Source organism: Heptranchias perlo, chromosome 2 (genome assembly GCF_035084215.1).
Source record: "Heptranchias perlo isolate sHepPer1 chromosome 2, sHepPer1.hap1, whole genome shotgun sequence".
Taxonomy (NCBI): domain Eukaryota; kingdom Metazoa; phylum Chordata; class Chondrichthyes; order Hexanchiformes; family Hexanchidae; genus Heptranchias; species Heptranchias perlo.
Window position 1 is genome coordinate 99,404,049 of NC_090326.1, and position 21,937 is coordinate 99,425,985.

At 43.1% G+C, this 21,937-nt stretch overlaps 1 protein-coding gene across 3 annotated transcripts in view; it reads left to right on the forward strand.

Moving 5' to 3' along the window:
• erp44 (endoplasmic reticulum protein 44) overlaps positions 1–21,937 on the forward strand; it is a 90,823-nt gene that overhangs the window by 42,930 nt on the left and 25,956 nt on the right. For all 3 annotated transcript variants that reach the window (XM_068004937.1, XM_068004955.1, XM_068004944.1), the window contains 2 exons: positions 10,349–10,533; positions 14,328–14,443. In XM_068004937.1, the coding sequence (XP_067861038.1) occupies positions 10,349–10,533; positions 14,328–14,443 (301 nt within the window). The remainder of the gene's footprint in view (positions 1–10,348; positions 10,534–14,327; positions 14,444–21,937) is intronic.

Below are 21,937 nucleotides of genomic sequence, written 5' to 3' on the forward strand. Positions count from 1 at the left end.
TATTATGCCGAGATGAGCTTGGTACTAGATGCCCACTCTTCTCTCGGCCTAGTCTTGAATATTTTTCAGGAGCAGTAATGCAGTAATTACCAACATATTGGCTTAAAATTAAAATCTGAACGTTGAAGCAAAGTTTTGCTTTACTTTCTCCTATTACAAAAACAACATTCCTACAATGTTTGAATTACAAATGAAAATGATACGGCATTCTTTTGGGCAGTTACTCATAAGTTTGTTAGGTCTATTTGTAAGACATCATTCTTGGGCTGTTTGCAACTAAGCAAAAACTTCTTTATCCCCCGCCCCCATTTCCCTTCATCCCCTCCCTTCCAAAAGTGGAGAAAGTTTTTTTTTTTTTGTTTCCCTTCCTTGAAGGGCATTAGTGAACCGTTTGGATTTTTACGACAAAACGGCAGCTTTCTCTCCAATTTTCTCTCCTCCTGCTGAAGGTTACACAGTGGTCAGCTGCCTTCTAGTGCCTCAACCAAATGCCCATTCATATTTGAGTCTAGATCTTGAATTTTGGCAGACTGTTCGACCATGACGCGATCACAACCAAGCCCAATGCTAACCCAACCTGAAGTCCACAGCAAGAATTGTCCAACATGAGCAGGGAAACCTGGCCATCTTTTTTTTTAATCTGTCCTCCTTAACCCAGACATGGTGGAGGGTGATTTTCATATTGCTGCTGCCTTGTTTGCACTTCATGAGTGAGCAGTGAGACCAAAATGCCATGTATGGTTGAAGCGCCAACATAACGCGTGGGGGTGGGGGGGAGGAGAGCACTTTCAACCCACCCAGCCCAGCGGGAACGGCCGGCAACGCAGTTAAAATCGCCTCTGAAAACTTACCGCACCGCGCCCCCCCCCCCCCGCCCCCCCATTCCTGCTTGATTCCTACCTGTCGCCACCTTAATTGGGTCCTTTTCTTAGGCATCTGAGGCGCCCATCTGACTCAGGTGGGAGTCTCATTAATACATAGAACAGGCCTTTGAAGTCCTCAAGCAATGATTCTGATACCATGATAGGTCAGATGGTGTTGTCCAATATAGCCCGCAAAGATTGGCCCACGTGATTTTCTGTACGCTGCATAACTGCTCTACCACGGAGATAACATGTGGAGCCACCATTAGAGGAGGACCTTCAACACTGAGATAGTGGACACTGTTGACATAAAGGATGGCGAGGTAGCCAGAAGGGTCCAACAGTTGCCTCAGCTAGAGCTCTTCAACAGCAGCTCATTGAAGAGCACATCAGCTGAACAATCCCAGCTCCCCTGTGTTAAGTGATATCCAACATCTCTCCTAATCCTTCACCTGCAAATACATTGCTTCTGCCCAAAGACCAACATTGACATTAAGGCTCCACCTGAACCAGAATGGGACCAGTGTCCTAGCGGAAAGATAAATAGGGCTGTCGATAGGACTTTAAACTAGTAAGGAGGGGGGAGGGATCTGGTGAAAATAACACAAGTCTGAAGATAAAAGAAATAGGGGATGAGAGTAAAGGTCAGACCAAGGTAAAGAACAAGTTAACATAAACAGCCAGGGAAAAATAGAGTTATAGAACATCAGTACCAAATTACTTTTTTTTTTAAAAAGTGAGGGGAACAGTTTTTAAAAATTAGTTTTTCAAATTAAATTATCTGTACAGCAATGTGCACAGCATCTGAAACAAAATTGGGGGATGTAGAAACATAGAAAATAGGAGCAGGAGTAGGCCATTCGGCCCTTTGAGCCTGCCCTGCAATTCAATATGATCATGGCTGATCCTATATCTCAATACCATATTCCCGTGCTCTCCCCAGATCCCTTGATGCCTTTTGTGTCTAGAAATCTATCTAGCTCCTTTTTAAATATATTCAGTGATTTGGCCTCCACAGCCTTCTGTGGTAGAGAATTCCACAGGTTCACCACCCTCTGAGTGAAGAAATTTCTCCTCATCTCAGTCCTAAATGTCCTACCTTGTAGCCTGAGACTGTGACCCCTTGTTCTGGACCCTCCCAGCCAGGGGAAACATCCTCCCTGCATCCAATCTGTCTAGCCATGTCAGAATTTTATACGTTTCAATGAAATCCCCTCTCATTCTTCTAAACTCGAGTGAATACAGGCCGAGTCGACCCAATCTCTCCTCATACGACAGTCCTGCCATCCCAGGAATCAGTCTGGTGAACCTTTGCTGCATTCCCTCTATGGCAAGTATATCCTCTCTTGGGTAAGGAGACCAAAACTACAAATAATACTCCAGGTGTGGTCTCACCAATGCCCTGTATAACTACAATAAGACATCCTTGCAATGAAGGCCAACATACCATTTGCCTTCCTAACTGCTTGCTGCACCTGCATGTTTGCTTTCAGTGACTGGTGTACAAGGACATAAATCCATGTTGACTTTGTCTAATCCCGTTCATATTTTCTAAATGTCCTCATCACATCCTTTATAATAGACTCTAGCATTTTCCCTACTACTGATGTTAGACTAACCGGTCTGCAGATCCCTGTTTTCTCTCTCCCTCCAATCTGCAGGAACTGTTCCATAATCCGTAGAATTTTGGAAGATGAAAACTAATGCATCCACTATTTTCATTGTTACCTCATTTAGTACTCTGGGATGCAGATCATCAGGTCCTGGGGATTTATCGGCTTTCAGTCCCATTAATTTCTCCAGCACTACTTTTTTACCAATATTAATTTCCTTTAATTCCTCCTTCTCACAAGTTCCTTGGTTCCCTAGCATTTCTGGGAAGTTATTTGTGTCCTCTTCCGTGAAGACAAAACCAAAGTATTTGTTTAATTGCTCTGCCATTTCCTTGTTCCCCATTATAAATTCTCCCATTTGACTGTAAGGGACCTACATTTGTCTTCACTAATCTTTTTCTTTTACATACTTGTAGAAGCTTTAACAGTCCACTTATATGTTCCTTACAAGTTTACTCTCATACTCTATTATTCCCCTCTTAATCAATAGTACAAAAAAAGTTAAGATGTCTAAAAATGTTAAAAAGACAAATCTAAAGTCACTGTATCTGAATGCACGAAGCATTCGTAATAAGGTAGATGAATTAACAGCGCAAATAGATGTAAACAGATATGATTGTAATTGCAATTACAGAGACATGGCTGCAAGGTGACCAAGGCTGGGAGCTGAATATCCAAGGGTATTCAATATTTAGGAAGGTCAGGCAAAAAAGGAAAAGGAGGTAGGGTGGCATTGTTAGTAAAGGATGAAATCAGAGCAATAGTGAGAAAGGATATTGGCTCAGAAAATCAAGATGTAGAATCAGTCTGGGTGGAGTTAAGAAGCACCACGGGACAGAAGTGGGAGTTGTCTATAGGCCTAAAAACAGTAGTGGTAATGTAGGGGGCTGCATCAAACAGGAAATTAGAGATGCATGTAACAAGGGTACTACAGTAATCATGGGTGACTAATCTACATACAGACTGGCCAAACCAAATTAGCAATAATACTGTGGAGGATGAATTCCTGGAGTGTGCAATGAGAAGGGGTTAATTAATAATCTTGTTGTGCGGGGTCGTTTAGGGAAGAGTGACCATAACATGATCGAATCCTTCATTAAGATGAAAAGTGAAGTAGTTCAATTCGAAACTAGGGTCCTAAATTTAAACAAAGGAAACTATGAAGGTATGAGGAGTGAGTTGGCTATGATAGATTGGGGAGCTTCATTAAAAGACATGACGGTGGATGGCTAAATGGCTAACATTTAAGGAACAAATGCATAAATTGCAACAGTTATATATACCTTTCTGGTGCAAAAACACAAAAGGAAAAGTGGCCCAACCATGGCTAACAAAAGAAATTAAGGATAGTATTAGATCCAAAGAGGTGTCATATAAAGTTGCCAGAAAAAGTAGCAAGCCTGAGGATTGGGAGCAGTTGAGAATTCAGCAAAAAAGGACCAAGAGATTGATTAAGAGGGGAAAAAAAACAGTACGAGAGTAAACTTACAAGGAACATAAAAGTGGACTGTAAAAGCTTCTACAAGTATGTAAAAAGAAAAAGGTTAGTGAAAACAAATGTAGGTCCCTTACAGTCAGAAACGGGAGAATTTATAATGGAGAACAACGAAATGGCAGAGCAATTAAACAAATACTTTGTGTCCTCTTCTGTGAAGACAGAACCAAATAACTTCCCAGAAATGCTAGGGAACAAAGGAACTAGCAAGAAGGAGGAATTAAAAGAAATTATTAGTTAAAAAAATTCCGGAGAAATTAATGGGACTGAAAACCGATAATCTGCATCCCAGAGTACTAAAAGAGGTAACCATGGAAATAGTGGATGCATTAGTTGTCATCTTCCAAAATTCTACGGATTATGGAACAGTTCCTGCAGATTGGAAGATGGCAAATGTAACCCCACTATTTAAAAAAGGAGGGAGAGAAAACAGGGAACTACAGACTAGTTAGTCTAACATCAGTAGTAGGGAAAATGCTGGAGTCTATTATAAAGGATATGCTAACAGGACACTTAGAAAATATCAATGGGGTTAGACAAAGTCAACTTGGATTTATGAAAGGGAAATATTTGACAAACCTACTGGAGTTTTTCCAAGGATGTAACTGGTAGGGATAAGGGAGAACCAGTGGATGTGGTTTATATGGATTTTTAGAAGGCCTTTGATAAAGTCCCACAAAAGAGGTTAGTGTGCGAAATTAAAGCACATGGGATTGGGGGTAATATACTGGCACGGATTGAAAATTGGTTAACAGACAGGAAACAGAGTAGGAATAAATGGGTCTTTTTTGGGGTGGTAGGCAGTGACTAGTGGGGTACTGTCGGGATCAGAGCTTGGGCTCCAGCTATTCACAATATATATCAATGATTCGGATGAGGGAACCAAATGTAATATTTCCAAGTTTGCTGACTACACAAAACTAGGTGGGATTGTGAGTTGTGAGGAGGATGCACAGAGGCTTCAAGGCGATTTAGACAAGTTGAGTGAGTGGGCAAATACATGGCAGATACAGTATAATGTGGATAAATGTGAAGTTATCCACTTTGGAAGAAAAAAAGAAAGGCAGAATATTATTTAAATGGTGATAGATTGGGAAATGTTGATGTACAAAGGGACCTGGGTGTCCTTGTACACCAGTCACTGAAAGCAAACATGCAGGTGCATCCAGCAGTTAGGAAGGCAAATGGTATGTTGATTGCAAGAGGATTTGAGTACAGGAGCAAGGATGTCTTACTGCAGTTATACAGGGCCTTGGTGAGACCACACCTGAAGTATTGTGTGCAGTTTTGGTCTCCTTACCGAAGAAAGGATATACTTGCTGTAGAGGGAGTGCAGCGAAGGTTCACCAGACTGATCCCTGGGATGGCAGGACTGTAATACAAGGAGAGATTGGGTCAACTTGGCCTGTATTCACTCGAGTTTAGAAGAATGAGAGGGGATCTCGTTGAAACATATAAAATTCTGACAGGGCTAAACAGACTGGATGCAGGGAGGATGTTTCCCCTGGCTGGGGGCGGGGTGCAGGACGAGGGTTCATAGTCTCAGGATACAGGGTTGGACATTTAGGACTGAGATGAGGGTGGTGAACCTGTGGAATTCTCTTCCACAGAAGGCTGTGGAGGCTAAGTCACTGAATATATTTAAGAAGGAACTAGATAGATTTCAAATGCAAAAGGCATCAAGGGGTATGGGGAGAGCACAGGAATATGGTATTGAGATAGAGGATCAGCCATAATCATATTGAATGGTGGAGCAGGCTCCAAGGGCCAAATGGCCTACTCTTGCTCCTATTTTCTATGTTTCAAGGCCCTATTTGCTTCATTACCATTTTTTTCTTACCCAGACCCTATTTGTTAGTGCACACTCTTGTTTGTACGCTCTGTCCTTTCCTGACACACTCTGGTTATCCTTACCCCAATCACTTTCCTGCACTGCTTCTTTGTCTTTTCTCTTTTTAGCTTCCTAGATTCCTCTCCACCGGGACCCTCCCCCGCCTTATTTAGTTTAAAGCCCTATCTACCTCCCTAGTTATTCGATTCGCTAGAACTCTGGTCCCAGCATGGTTCAGGTTGCGTCCGTTCCAACGGGACAGCTCTCTTTCCCCAGTACTAGTGTCAGTGCCGCACGAATCGAAACCCACTTCTCCCACATCAATCTTTGAGCCACGCACTCATCGCTCTGATCTTATTTACCCCATGGCTCAGCTAATAATCCAGAGATTGTTACCTTTTGTGGTTTTGCTTTTTAATTTAGTTCCTAGCTGCTCAAACACACTCAGCAGAACCTTTTTCTTAGTCCTACCTATGTCGTTGGTACCTACGTGGACCACGACAACTGGATTCTCCCCTCCCACTCCAACTTCTTCTCCAGCCCGGAGGAGATGTCCTTAAGCCTGGCAACGGGTGGGCCAGATAGCCTTCGGGACTCATGCTCCTGGCTGCAGAGAACTGGAGGCAATAACTCATCCCAAGGAGCCTGATGTAGTAGGGATGAAACATGGCTACATAAATAACAGGACTGGCAGTGAAAAATTGCAGGATATAACTTATTTGGAAAGGATAGGGAAGGAAGAGGGTGGAGTAGCTGTACTAATTAGAGACAACATAATGGCAATGGAAAAAAAAGAGATAAGTAATAAGATAGAAATTGAGACAAAGGATAACAAGGGATCGATCACGTTAATAGATATATTCTACAGACCAGCTACTAGTGGCAGGGAAGTCGAGAAAGAAATATGTAGGCAAATCTATGAAATGAGTTTTTTTTTTAAAATCAAATAATAATCATGGGAGATTTCAATTACCCCAAAATAAACTGGCAAGAAGAGGTAGGGAAAGGGGAATGGAATTTTTATTGTGTACAGGACTCCTTTCTTACCCAGTATGTGAGAAGCCCAATAAGAGAGGAATCACTGCTGGATCTAGTAACTGGAAATGAACTGGAGCAGATAAGAGAAGTAAGCATAGGGGAACATCTAGGCAAAAGCGATCATAAAATCATACGGTTTAAAATAATAAATGAGATCAAAGTAATGGATTGGGAAAAAATAATTTTTGGGAAGGTAAACTGAATTTTTTTTGATAGAACAGCAGTAGGAAATATTTTAAAATGGTGGTCAATAGCGATCAGGAGAAATATTCCTTTTTTTAAAAAAAACAAACTAGCCAATAATGAAACACCATGGATGAATAAAGAGATAAGGGTGAAATTGAAACTTTAAAAAAAGGCATACTCTAAGTACATAGACAATAATGATAGAAAGGGAATAAGAGGAGGTTAGGAAGAATGTCAAAAAAAAAGGAAGGCATAGAGGAACTATGAAATTTAACTTAACAAGGAATATAGAAAGAAATAGTAAAGTATTTGACAGATACATAAATAACAAAAGAAAAATCAGGATAGGGATAGGGCCACTAAGGGATGCACAAGATAAACTCACAGGTAATGACAGCAAAATGGCAGAAATACTGAATAGTTACTTTGCCTCAGTATTTACCAGGAAGACTAACAAGGTGGGCAGCACATTAAAAGATGGGATCAAAAAAGGTATAAAGACATTTAAGAAAGTAGGGGGGGAAATAATTGATAAACTAATCAAACTTGAGAGGATAAAACCCCTGGTCCAGATGGATTGCATCCACGCATATTAAAGAAAGTTAGGGAAGAGATATCAGAGGCACTATTACATATATATTAAAAATTAATTAGAAAAGGGACTAGTGCCAGAGGACTGGTGGACAGCTAATGTTCTATCTCCCTTTTTAAATATAGGAACAAGAGTTCCAGGCAACTATAGACCAGTTAGCTTAACGTCAGTGGTAGGACAGATAAAGGAATCTTTACTCTAAGATGCAATAGAAAAATATCTAGAAACTGAAAATATAATAGTCAGCATGGATTTCAAAAGGGAATGTCATGCTTGACCCATCTTATTGAATTCTTTGATGTAACAGAGTAGACAAGGGTAATGCAGTAGATGTAATATTTGGATTTTCAAAAGGCCTTCGATAAGGTACCACATAGTGGACTCATGACTAAGGTCAGAGCATATGGAGTCAGGGGACAGATAGCAGAATGGATAGCAAGCTGGCTATAAAACAAAAAAAGAGAGATGGGGTTAAGGGTAGCTACTTGGGCTGGCAAACGGTGGGAACTGGTATTGAACAAGGATTGGTGCTGGGGCCTCTGTTCACAATTTGTCAACAATTTGGACTCTGGAATCGGAAGTACAATTTCCAAATTTGAGGAAGACACCAAATTGTGAGGTGTAGTTAATACAAAGGAAAAATGCGGCAAAATACAGGAAGTTATTAATAAACTTGCAGAATAGGTGTATAAATGGCAAATGAATTTCAACTTAGATAAGTGTGAGGTGGTTCATTTTGGTGGGAAGAATAAGGAGGCTACATACTGCTTGGATAATAAGAGTCTAAATGGAGTAGAAGAGCAAAGGAATCTAAGGATACAGATACACATCACTAAAAGGAGTGATGCAGCTTAATAACGCCATTTTAAAAAAAAAAGCAAACCAAGCACTGGGATTCGTCTCGAGGGATAGAATTGAAAAGCAGAGAAATTATTAAACTTGCATAGCACCTTGGTTAGACCACACTTGGAGTATTGTGCACAGTTCTGTTCTCCATATTATAAAAAGGATATAGAGGCATTGGCAGAAGTGCAAAAAAGATTCACAAGAATGATACCAGAACTGAGAGGATATGCTTATCAGGAAAAGCTGAAGAGGCTGGGGGGTTTTCTCTAGAAAAGAGAACGCTGAGGGGTAACCTGATAGAGGTCTTTAAGATAATGAAAGGATTTGATAGGGTAGATGTAGAGAAAATATTTGCACTTGAGTGTGTCCAAAACTAAAGATCATAAATATGATAGTAACTAATACATCCAATAGGGAATTCAGGAAAAACTTCTTTACTCATAGAGTGGTAAGAATGTGGAACCTGCTACCACAAGGAGTAGTTGAGGCAAAAAGCACAGATGCATTTAAGGGTAAGTTAGATAAGCACATGAGGGAGAAAGGAATAGAAGGAAATGTTGACAGGATTAGATGAAGAGGGGTTGGTGGAGGGTCGTGTGGAACATAAACCATTTGGGCTGAATGGCCTGTGTCTGTGCTGTAGACCCTATGTAACACAGCTGCCACTTGAAATTGGCTTTGGTTCTTGGGATCACAGAAGGACAGATTCAGTGAAACAGATTCCCCATACACTATCACAAGCTCCAGCTACCCTTGTTCTGCTCCTGACTGCAGAAATTCAAATGCTGAACTCTACAGGCAGGCAATAGGTGTATGAAGCTTCACTTGTATTCTGCATGAATGTTGGGATGCAGCTCTTGCATGAACATAAAGGCCTAGTTTTAGTAATGCGAACTTGTGTTGCTTTAGTAATAAAAACAGAAAATGCTGGAAAAGCTCAACAAGTGAGGCAGCATCTGTGGAGAAAGAAACAGTTAACATTTCAGGTCGAAGACCTTTCATCATGATTGTGTAGAAGACTGGACGCCTGAGCAAATCTCTGACATTGAAGAGGGAAGATTTTAACATGTAATCCTTTCATCAGTGCCTTGTTCTGAGTTTTTGACTAGATTCTGGGTCTGTTGTAGACTAATTGATAGTGAGTGATTGCAATGATTAGTCAATAGCTCCATTATTGTAACATGTGACTACCAGGATAGTAGAAGGTGAACTAGATGGATCTTGGTCTTTTGTCATCTAGCTGTTCCTGTGTTCCATAAGTGAGATGTTTCTTCAACCTCCCAAACATGTCTTAACAGGGATAAGAATTTTCAGATTTTGGGCAAATTACTCTTCCTCAAACCCTTTATCTTGGAGAATGCCTGTGAAAAGTTAAGTAGTAATTATGTGCTGCCCTAGAGCATTTATTTACAAAGCATTCTGCAAACATCAATTAAAGGTTATTGCATCTGCTGACCTGCATTATCATGCAGTCTGACAATATTCAAAATGTATCTGCTGCCGCTTATTCGTTCCTAAACAATTTACGGGGAGAGAATATTTAAGCAGTTATTTTAAGACTGCTGTTATCTTGTCAAAAAGTCTATAAAGTGGATTTTTAAGACTAAATTTCTTAAATCTTATTAAAATTTGGAAAAAGAGGAATAATTTTTGTTGATCAGGACCTTTCTTTAAAGTGCATTTGTTTTTTTTCATTCAGTGCTTAGGCTCGTGCACTGCATTTAATCAAAGTTGGAGTCATTTATTGGTTTGTTTTCCTTTTTGAATATATCAGTTTTGTGCCTCTGCTGTCTGTCTGCAGTTTTTAAAAGTACAATAACTTCAGGTAGCTTCAATTATTACTGGTTATTCATTTAATATTATTCTTATGACTCCCTCTTACAGCGGATATAGCACAAAGGTACCGAATTAGTAAGTACCCAACGTTGAAATTATTCAGGAATGGGATGATGATGAAGAGGGAGTACAGAGGTCAGAGGTCAGCGAGTGCACTTGCAGACTTCGTCAAACAGCAGAAAAATGATCCCGTTCAAGAGATTCTGAATCTGAATGAATTGGAAACAGTTGACGTAAGTCTGCACATTGAACCCGCAGAGTTCAAGCAATTTATATGTTGAGATTTCAAAACCAAAGCTTTCTTGGACAACAAGTTCTTTCTCTGTGATTTGAAGCAATGATCCAAATTGTGATTATCCAAGGTGAAGATTTTACTCATAATTTCATGACAATCCAGGTAAAATGTGTCTCATGACAAAAACTTAAAATTAATGCACTCATCAGCCTCAACTATTCAGTGTTTTATTAAAAAATCTTGTGACAATGTACATGCATCTATTTCAGAAAAAGCCACATCAGAATGATGGTACAGGGCAGTGATACTTTGGAAAAACTGGTTTAATTAATTTTGCACCTAATAACCTACTCTAATGAGAAAACTTTAATATTCAAAATCCTACAGAAAAGCTGCCAAATGCATTGTATCCAACAATAAATTACCGGAACTTTTTGTTAGATGGGAAGACTTGAAATGAAAGCTGAATGAAATATCATTGTCTTTGATTTATAAGAACGGTTTGCCTTTTTTGTTGAAAGTGCAAGACAGCTAACTCTTCTGGTGTGTATTCTGTTCCATGTATAACACTTTAAATTGGATGCACAAAAGGCTAGGGTGGGAGGAACAGTGTATTCAGGAAGGATATAGTCCAGTCAGGTTTCCAGTCCGGTGTTGCAAATGCTAGACCTAATCTAAACAGTTGTAAACAATTTTACAACACCAAGTTATAGTCCAGCAATTTTATTTTAAATTCACAAGCTTTCGGAGGCTACCTCCTTCCTCAGGTGAACGATGTGGAAATTTCCACATCGTTCACCTGAGGAAGGAGGTATCCTCCGAAAGCTTGTGAATTTAAAATAAAATTGCTGGACTATAACTTGGTGTTGTAAAATTGTTTACAATTGTCAACCCCAGTCCATCACCGGCATCTCCACATCATAATCTAAACAGACCAGAGATCCCAGATTTGATCTCTAGTCTCTGCTTAGTTAGTTAATCTCAAAGTATTGAGGGTGGAAGGGCTGCTACAAGTTGGTCAAATTGATTTTTTTTAAAAAAGAATTTGAAATTCTTCAAAAGAAAGTTAATGACAGTCTTTGGTTTGGCATACAATTTGTAAAGCTATTTTACAGCACAAATCTTGCCTGAGGCTGTCTGAAATTTCACTTCTGCACCACAGTAATTACACACTTGTTTAAAAATCCTGTATTTTGAGAAAACAAGGAATTTGCAAATTCACTAGGTTTTCTAAAATTGTCTTGCACTACAAGCTCTTTGTCATTGCTGTAAGGGAGATCAGTGAGTTAACACTTTTTGGTGTGATTTGTTACAACTAATAGTTGTGAATTGTGACTTGGAATCTTGGTTTGGTTCCATTTCCTGATTAGCAAATTCTCTTTTTGTTAAATAATGTTAAACATTGTAGTGATACACCATCTGCCCCACACACACACACACACACACACACACACACACACACACACATATTAATTGTATACTTTTATTGTGTTTTTATATTATAATGAGGATCAGTGGTGCTGCAGCTCAGTTTCCTGCTTTTACACTCAAAACTCACTCGGTAACTTAGACTGACAACTATAAGGCACAGCTGTTGTCAGGATCAGCTGAGATAGGCAGACATGGAGTTTCTGAGCCTGAAGAGTATTATGTCTCATTAGCGATTTCTGCAACTGGGAAACTCTTTACAGCAATTTGATTTTTTTTGTCATTCTGCCTGCATAGACCTGGATTTGCTACTCACTGCTTCTGACCAGGTCAGACCAATAGATTGGGCTTTTGTGTTGTGCATATTAGTGGTAGCCATTGTGCATGATCCTAAGTTACAGCTCCCCTTAATCAGAGTGCATTGTGAAGAGTCATTTCTACAAGTGTTCCTTTTAGAGGATGAAGAGTGCACTGGTGGCTAAGGAAGAAAAGTGTGTGTGGCTGGTGTGTTATCTTGCCAGCCCTGATGAGGTCATTGAACTTCTTGGGCACTGGTCTGCAGTCCTGGGGGGGTGTGTGTTAGTGGTCAGTGCCAGTACCACCTCCCTCGGTAGCATGAGTGACATTTCTGGCAGGCTTAATGCCACAAATTCTCAGCAATCTGTGTCTCCTGATGTCAGTTTCCTCGAAGAGGGCTTGCAGGCCTGAGTCGGTGAAATTACGGCATCATCTTCAGTGTCTGTACCATACTCTGTTGCCTTATTTGACAGTGTACCAGCTGCTGCTATGATAGCCATCCTTGAAAAGTATCAGAAAAAGACTGAGACATGCAGTGAAGTCAGCTGAGAGTCAAGTGAGTGAGCAAAGCATTGATCCTTACTTACCTGGTTGTCCCCAGTCTGCTACTGTAGTATGCAGCCAGAATTTTTTTTAAAAAAGGCTACACCCAAATTTCCCTGCACTCCAGATTACACCTGTTTTGCACAGGAGTCACACCAATCACTCTTCCAATGGATATGCAAATACACTGACCCAGAAAACTTACTTGTGAATACCTCTCCAGACCACTGGGCGTGAATCGGTCCCATTTTTGTAGAAGTGGTGGAACTTCACTGGAAATTCACATTGTGTCAAATGCTTCTGCCCAGTATTACAGTTGTGTTTTTCATTATTCAAGCTTGTTCTTGGTATTAGAAAAGTACTGATTTGCAAAGTCTATCCTTCCACAATCAAGTCATTTTAATTTAGCTGCAGATTATACCACAAACTTTTAAGTTTTAAAATTAACCCCTAGGGAAAAATGCTTGGTACTTAATATTTTACCACAACTGCAGAATGTTTGAGCTTGAGACAACTGTAGACCACCTCTCGCTAAGCAGAAAGAAAGCATTCCAAAGAGTTAAGCAGTGGCATGCCAGTTAATCCCTCTAGAATCAGTTTTTCAAAATCCTGTTGTTTCTCTTCTTCCCCACCCCCCCCCCCCCAACCTGACCCCAGCATTTCTGCACCTGACCAGTGAGATGTAACAATGTTTAAACTACACTGACTGCCAGTCTTTTGTCATGAAGCAACTTTGTTCTGATTAACTTAATATGTCAGGCAGTTTAAAATATCCATCAAAATGTCTCTTACAAAGTGACCAGAGATCAATGTTAGAATTGCACTCTGAACAGACTCCTCTGTAGAGGAACTTTAAATTACCATTACTTTATCACAATGAATAGATTTTATGGTGGTACTCATAAATCACAACTTGGGTATATAACAGGTAATCTTCCTGTGGATGTTTATGTAATTATGGAACATGTCAGGGATCAACAGTTCATCCCTACTTTGTGATTTACTTGTTAACTACAGGTAGTGATGAGGCTCTTGGTGGGTTTGTGTGGTTTTGATCATTAAGTGGTTCTTTACAGTGGCACGGTGCCACAGAGTGATGGGATGCAGTTCTGCTGAGTTCCTGATCTCCATTGTGTTTCTACGGACAGGTGCTGAACCAAGCAGAGGTGAAACTGCAGGAAGTCAAACCCAGGCTGCGCTCTTGCACCTTCTGAAGGCTGGCCCAGAGCAACACTAGTGGAGTTGCCTACCTGCTCAGTTACAATTGGTGTACTGAGTTGGGGGATGTGTGGGATTTATGTTCTGACAAAAAAGCTTCCCAGAAATTTTGAGGGAGTTTAAACTCAAATTCCTAATCATTTTGCTGCTTTGGTCATTTCACAAAATAACATCTATTTTGACTTGGGGAATTTATATTGACCTAAATTTGTAAATCATGTAACTGATTTTAAAACTATTTTCTGACGTGTATGATTTTAAAGGAAGTAGTTGAACAATCCAGTATGTGGCTGTTATATTTTACAGCGCAGCAAACGAAACATCATTGGATTTTTTGAGCAGAGAGATTCCAACAACTACAGAGTCTATGAAAAAGTGTCCAATATTTTACGGGATGATTGTGTCTTTCTGGCTGCATTTGGGTAAGAGTGAGCTAAATTTGTTCTAATTTGTATTTTAATATTTTTGAGGTGGGGAAGTGAGGGTGCAAACATTTTATTAATCTCCCTACACTATGCATTATTCCCTAGCATTATAGACTGGGCAGGTGACCTGCTCTGAGGATTCTGCTAGAGCTTTTTAAAATTTGTTCATGGGATGTGGGCATCGCTGGCAAGGCCAGCATTTATTGCCCATCCTTAATTGCTCTTGAGCAGGTGGTGGTGAGCCGCCACCTTGAACCGCTACAGTCCTTGTGGTGAAGGTTCTCCCTCAGTGCTGTTAGGTAGGGAGTTCCAGGATTTTGACCCAGCGACGATGAAGGAACGGTGATATATTTCCAAGTCAGGATGGTGTGTGACTTGGAGGGGAACGTGCAAGTGGTGTTGTTCCCATGTGCCTGCCGCCCTTGTCCTTCTAGGTGGTAGAGGTCGTGGGTTTGGGAGGTGCTGTCGAAGAAGCCTTGGCGAGTTGCTGCAGTGCATCCTGTGGATGGTACATACTGCAGCCACTGTGCGCCGGTGATGGAGGGAGTGAATGTTTAGGGTGGTGGAAGGGGTGCCAATCAAGTGGGCTGCATTGTCCTGATTGGTGTTGAGCTTCTTGTGTTATTGGAGCTGCACTCATCCAGGCAAGTGGAGAGTATTCCATCACACTCCTGACTTGTGCCTTGTAGATGGTGGAAAGGCTTTGGGGAGTCAGGAGGTGAGTCACTCACCACAGAATACCCAGCCTCTGACCTGCTCTTGTAGCCACAGTATTTATATGGCTGGTCCAGTTAAGTTTCTGGTCAGTGGTGACCCCCAGGATGTTGGGGGATTTGGTGATTGTAATGCCGTTGAATGTCAAGGGGAGGTGGTTAGACTCTCTCCTGTTGGAGAACGAGAGAAGCTGCTCTGTAACTGGCTGCCAAGACTACATGTGAACAGCTTGGCAGGAATGTTTTCTGTTTTTCCCCTCCGCCACCACCCCCCCAATCTCCCTTGCTTTCCCCATCTTTGTGGGGAAACACCTGCCGCAGCAGCATGACTGATATTTTGAACTTGATTTGTGGTGCTTTGTGATGGCAACGTGCATCCTACAACTTTGATACAGTGCTTTAAAATCCAATGTGCTGAATTTTTGTGTATTTTGGTGTTTCTAAAGCATCAAGGCAAAAGGTATGCTGTACACATACTATGTACCAAATTTTAAATGCATTTATAAGAAATGTATTTACGGTTTCACTGCACATAGCGTATAGATAAATTCTTCTCGCGTTGTTTGAATTATGCAGTCCCGACTGTGAAATTCCAAATATTTTTGTTATGCAAAAAATTATTCAGACAAATGTGAATTAACGAAGGTGTTGTGTACAATGTCACTTTGACCATATCCTATTTGAAGACAACATGCAGTTGAATGTATAAGTTTATTGTACTGGGATTAATAGAAGATATGTAGTTTCAAGCTTTCGATAAATAGCGATTCAAAAAAAAATTACATCTCTTCAAACTAATCGGCTCCTTACAGGGACACAGTGGGATTGGTGACAACTAATAATACTCTCCTCCAGAACTGATAATTAAGTGTTGTTTGCAGCTGTGCACACTTATCAGGAACAAAAATCAGACTGTTTTTGTCAGGAAAATAACTTGCTTAATGTGTAATCCTGTAATGTGCAATGTGGATTTACTTAGGAGTTGCCTTAGCATCTGTCATACAACAATGCCTAAGGGATCATGCTCTCTCAGGCATGGTATGAAAGATGCTGAGGCATTATTTAAAAAAAACACTTCATATTCTTCCCCAGGTTCAGTCAGTAGAACAGGTGTTCTTCATATCCGTACATGTATAAGTATATTTTAGAAACTTTCTCATGCCATTAATATAGATAGTATCCCATAAGTGGGGGGAAAAAAAGAATATTCCAGAAAGAATTTACACGTTATATTTATGGACATTCCCCGAGCCTATGGTATATCCTTAAGTAAAAGATATGGGCCCTGATTTAAGCACAGCGGCAGAAAGTCAGTGGGTGGATTTGCGCGTGGGGAACCTGGAGGCAAAGTGGGCGTGTTTAAATCTGCGAGCGTATCTCAATTGCAGTCAGTAACCTTTACTTCCGGGTTTCGTGTCTCCAAGCTGTGCAGAGGGCCTACTGCGCGCACGAGTGACGCGATTTAAAGCGCACTATTTAAAGGGCCAGTCCAAGAATGGATTCTAAAGGAGAAATGGAGCCCAGGGTGCAACGGCAGCATCTAGATTTACTGATGCCTCGTTAGAAGTACTCCTGGGTGCAGTGAGAAGCAGGAGGGAGGTAATTTACCCGAGCGATGGGAGGAAGAAGCCCGGTTCTGTCACCAAGAAGGTGTGGCTGGAGGTGGCAGTAGAGGTGAGCAGCAGGAGCACGGTGCCCAGGTCTTGGCTGCAGTGCAGAAAGTGGTTTAATGACCTAACTAGGTCAGGAAAAGTGAATACATTTACTGATTTACCCACATCCTGTGAAATTTAACACCACCCCCTCTCTTTTCTCCTCCCCCCACCCCCCCCCCTTCACTCTATCTTGGCAAGCCTACTCCATCACATCACTCCTCACACCCACTTAAGTTTCTTCTTCAACCATCCTTCACTTTCTATGCACTTTCTCACCTCCCCATTTGTGCACCCACCACTGCCACTCACCCCAATCCTGATTCAGTGTAATGCATCTGTCTGATAATCACCCTCTGATGCATCTGTTTCATTGTCAGCTTTACCCAAAACAATGCCTCCATTGGGTGAATACGTCACCTTCAGTTCCTTGTCCCCTTGTAGAAGAGAGCACAAAATGCAAGGGAGAGGAGGATGAGGACGGCCACAAATAGTTCAGCTGACAGAGGCAAAGGTGGAGTCCATGGAGATAAGTCACACTGTTGCCTACCTATCCGTCGGTGATGGAGAGACTGGCAACCCGCAGGTGACTGGTGTCAGAACATTAATATTTTTCTCACAAATTATGAATTGATTATTATCTATGATTTGAACTGTTCCAGACATCAGTGTGGTCGGTGGAAAATTATCAATTTTCCGATGAATAATTATCAGCTGCTGCTGTCTGCCAGGGCCTTCAAAAGGAAGGAGCCGAAATGGAAGAAAGTGATTTCTCAGAGAATCTCATTCCTTCTGAGGGTGCACCGTCACATGACATACAGCCATGCACCAGCGCAGATACTGACATTTTGGTGGGTCATGCTAGACAGTTAGTTGGGTTGTCACCTGGTGATTCACCACTCAAATGTGCATGAGCAGACATTGGTGGCAGAGGCCACAATGGAGGGTGCACTCCTTTCCAAGCTCTGCGCAGCTGGGGGCTATTGTTGAGAATGAGAATAATAGAGGTACAGCTGCACCCTTGCGAGGTACCGGGAGACATGTCACGCACACTCTCCACAATAGCGGACAGGATGGAGGAGTCCAACTCCCCCGCTAGTTGATTGGTGGCGCAGGTAAGTGTGGGAAAATCTGCGATGGAAAGAATGGTAGCCTCCATTTGAGCTTCAAGCACGGTTCTCGAATGAGTCCATGCGGGCCACGACAATGGCCGTGCAGATTCTGGATGCCAACATGTCTGCCGCCTTAAGCAGGCAGAAAGATACTTTCACCGTGGCCTTAGAAGGTGGCACATCTCCTCACCAGCCTGCTGGCCAGCAGAGTGGTGGGAGTGAAGTTGCACTGGCCTGGGAGAGGGACGATAGCGAAAAGGAACACTGAAGTGGGGACTCGACTCAAAGCGCTCCCACATCTCACCCATTGCCCCCTCCTCAACTAGTATCCGCAATGCTGCCTCCTCTCCTGACAGCCGAGTCGGCCCCTGCACAGGTGCAGGTAGAGCAGTATTTGTCAGGCTCCACAACCCAGAGGTCGTAGGTCAAGAGCATCTCTGCAGTCAGGGCAGGGATCTGAGCAACCTGCCACTACCTCTGCTGAAGTCACGGAACGCACCATGTAGAAGGGGCCGATTGGCCTACTCCTGCTCCTATTTCTTATGTTAAAAGAAAGGCTAAGCAATTGTAATTCACCATGGGTATGCACAAGGGTGTTTGACGAGCTGTCATGTTAATGTACTACTTTATCATGGCGCATTAAATTTAATCATTATCACCACCACTGCCACGTCTTGGCCATTATTGAGTCCCTTTTGTGAATTTGCCCTTTCATGTGCTTCATCATGAATGCCGAGACATTATGCCATTCATTGGGCACTTGTGCAATGGGTGTACGTGTGGTTGAAGGACTGTTTTGTGCAAACGGGGGGGTGGGGGTGTGAATGGGTGGTTGGTTGGTTGCTCCAGGCAGCCTGGGTATTTCAAAGTCTTCAATTTGCACATCTCATTATCAGAACCTGTTCGAGATGAGGGAATCCCTGGCATCACGTACACCAGTGTGCACCGCTGCTCTGGCAACGAGTTCCTCATCTTCATTTTCCTCCTCCTCCTCCTCTTCAATATTGCTGCCAGAGGGGATGCTTGATGAGCGCATTCAACTCCTCCACCTGTAACCCTCTCTGCTGCACTATGTTGTGCAGGACGCAGCACATTGATTGTTCTGCACACCGTCGCTGGAGCGTATTGAAGGGCATCCTCAGGTCTATCCAGGCACCTGAAGCACATCTTCAACATTCCTATGGCTTGCTCAACGCGCCTGGTGGTCATGTTTTTTTTTAATTAATTCATGGGATGTGGGCGTTGCTGGCGAGGCCAGCATTCGTTGCCCTGGAGAATGTGGTAATGAGACACCGCCTTGAACCGCTGCAGTCCGGCTGTGGTTCTGGTTGTACCGCTACTGTGCCTCGGTGGGGTTTCTCAGATGTCATGAGCCACGCTGCAGGGGGTATCCCTTGTCTCCAAGGAGCGGGCCCTTAAGTCTGTCTTCTGTGTGGAAGAGGTCCGGGATGTTGGACTCGAGCAAAATGAATGAATCATGACAGCTGCCATGGAATCTGATGAAATGATATCCCGCTCGGCTGATAAACAGTCCTGGCTCATGTGGAGGTCCTCTGATTGCTACGTGTGCGCAGTCAATTGCGCCGTGCACCCTGGGAAGCCAGCCAAAGAGTGGAAACCCACTGCCCTCTCAGTCTGGCTGATGTCGGGTCGTTGATCTAGTCGGGTGCCCTGGCAAACAAGCCATCCGTCACCTGTCGTATACACTTATGTGCAGACGACTGAAACGCACTCAAGATGTCACCAGTGGCGCCCTGGAAGGATCTGTAGGCGACGAAATTGAGGGCGATATGTGGCCACCAGGTCCAGCTGGAAGCAGCTCTTCATGAAGGAGCCTGCAGATGTCTGTGACCACTTGCCAATTTAATCTCTGCCTGCACAGACACTGCTTCTCCGAGGTCCAGGAAGCTCTCACGTGGGTAGTGCCTCCTGCGACCTTGGCCCCTCTGTTGGTCTCCCCTCTGCTCTCCTGCAGGTCCTTGTTGTGCATCTTTCACGTGCAACTGCAGATCCCAGAAATGCACGACAATCCTGCCGTGGATGTACTGTAGAATACATCCATTGCGCCCCCTTCCCACACCCCACCCCCAACCTGATCATCTTAGTTTGAGGGGCTCCAAAAAGTATGTAAATTTGTCTGATCGCAAGAATTCTCAGTCTCAACACCAAGAACTTCCAGCCAAATGTTTGTCTGAGAGAACTGAGTGTCCAGCTGCAATACCTCACCTTTTATTGAGATGTGTCAATCACTGATTTAAAGGGCCAAATGAGCTTCGGCTGCAGCTCGCCTCCTTTTCAATGGCATGTTTCGGAAACACGCTCAGGAGTAGTTTAATCCGTTTCTCTTGCAGAAACCACAAAGTAAAGTACCTAATGTGTTTTAACTACCTGAATTGGCCCTTTAAATATTAGTCCACCGCCTTTAAATGGGGACGGGACTTCCGGGTTTCTGTTGTGCGTGCGTACAATGCACCTGGGTTAAACCGGGAAGTGGGTGCGTTACAGCCGGGATGTGGTCCCTTTCCAAAAGGCTGGTACTTTAACCTTCCTCCCATCCATCCCCCAACCCACCCATTCTTGGGGGTTTAAAATTACCCTCATGATCGCTGTTTGACCATACACTTAGTTTTTTCACTGCCATCCTAGGGCTCTATACAACTAGAGCCCTGCACATTTTTTCAGGGTGCTAGTGTGCCTGGAAATGTGCATGACACTGTAGGACTGCTAGGCACGCATTCCACACACTCCTGTTTCAGCTTTGTGCTGGCTGCTGTCCAACTTACTGGCCTGCCAATGGGCAGAACCTAGGTAAGTTGCACTTTCAATGTTTCACGGAAGCCAGTCTTCGGCCAATTCGATTCACTCCACGTGATATCAAGAAGCGGCTGAGTGCACTGGATACAGCAAAGGCTATGGGCCCCGACAACATCCCAGCTGTAGTGCTGAAGGCTTGTGCTCCAGAACTAGCTGCGCCTCTAGCCAAGCTGTTCCAGTACAGCTACAACACTGGCATTCACCCGACAATGTGGAAAATTGCCCAGGTATGTCCTGTCCACAAAAAGCAGGACAAATCCAATCCGGCCAATTACCGCCCCATCAGTCTACTCTCAATCATCAGCAAAGTGATGGAAGGTGTCGTCGACAGTGCTATCAAGCGGCACTTACTCACCAATAACCTGCTCACCGATGCTCAGTTTGGGTTCCGCCAGGACCACTTGGCTCCAGACCTCATTACAGCCTTGGTCCAAACATGGACAAAAGAGCTGAATTCCAGAGGTGAGGTGAGAGTGACTGCCCTTGACATCAAGGCAGCATTTGACCGAGTGTGGCACCAAGGAGCCCTAGTAAAATTGAAGTCCATGGGAATCAGGGGGAAAACTCTCCAGTGGCTGGAGTCATACCTAGCACAAAGGAAGATGGTAGTGGTTGTTGGAGGTCAAGCATCTCAGCCCCAGGGCATTGCTGCAGGAGTTCCTCAGGGCAGTGTCCTAGGCCCAACCATCTTCAGCTGCTTCATCAATGACCTTCCCTCCATCATAAGGTCAGAAATGGGGATGTTCGCTGATGACTGCATAGTGTTCAGTTCCATTCGCAACCCCTCAGATAATGAAGCAGTCCGAGCCCGCATGCAGCAAGACCTGGACAACATCCAGGCTTGGGCTGATAAGTGGCAAGTAACATTCGCGCCAGATAAGTGCCAGGCAATGACCATCTCCAACAAGAGAGAGTCTAACCACCTCCCCTTGACATTCAACGGCATTACCGTCGCCAAATCCCCCACCATCAACATCCTGGGGGTCACCATTGACCAGAAACTTAACTGGACCAGCCATATAAATACTGTGGCTACGAGAGCAGGTCAGAGGCTGGGTATTCTGCGGCGAGTGACTCACCTCCTGACTCCCCAAAACCTTTCCACCATCTACAAGGCACAAGTCAGGAGTGTGATGGAATACTCTCCACTTGCCTGGATGAGTGCAGCTCCAACAACACTCAAGAAGCTCGACACCATCC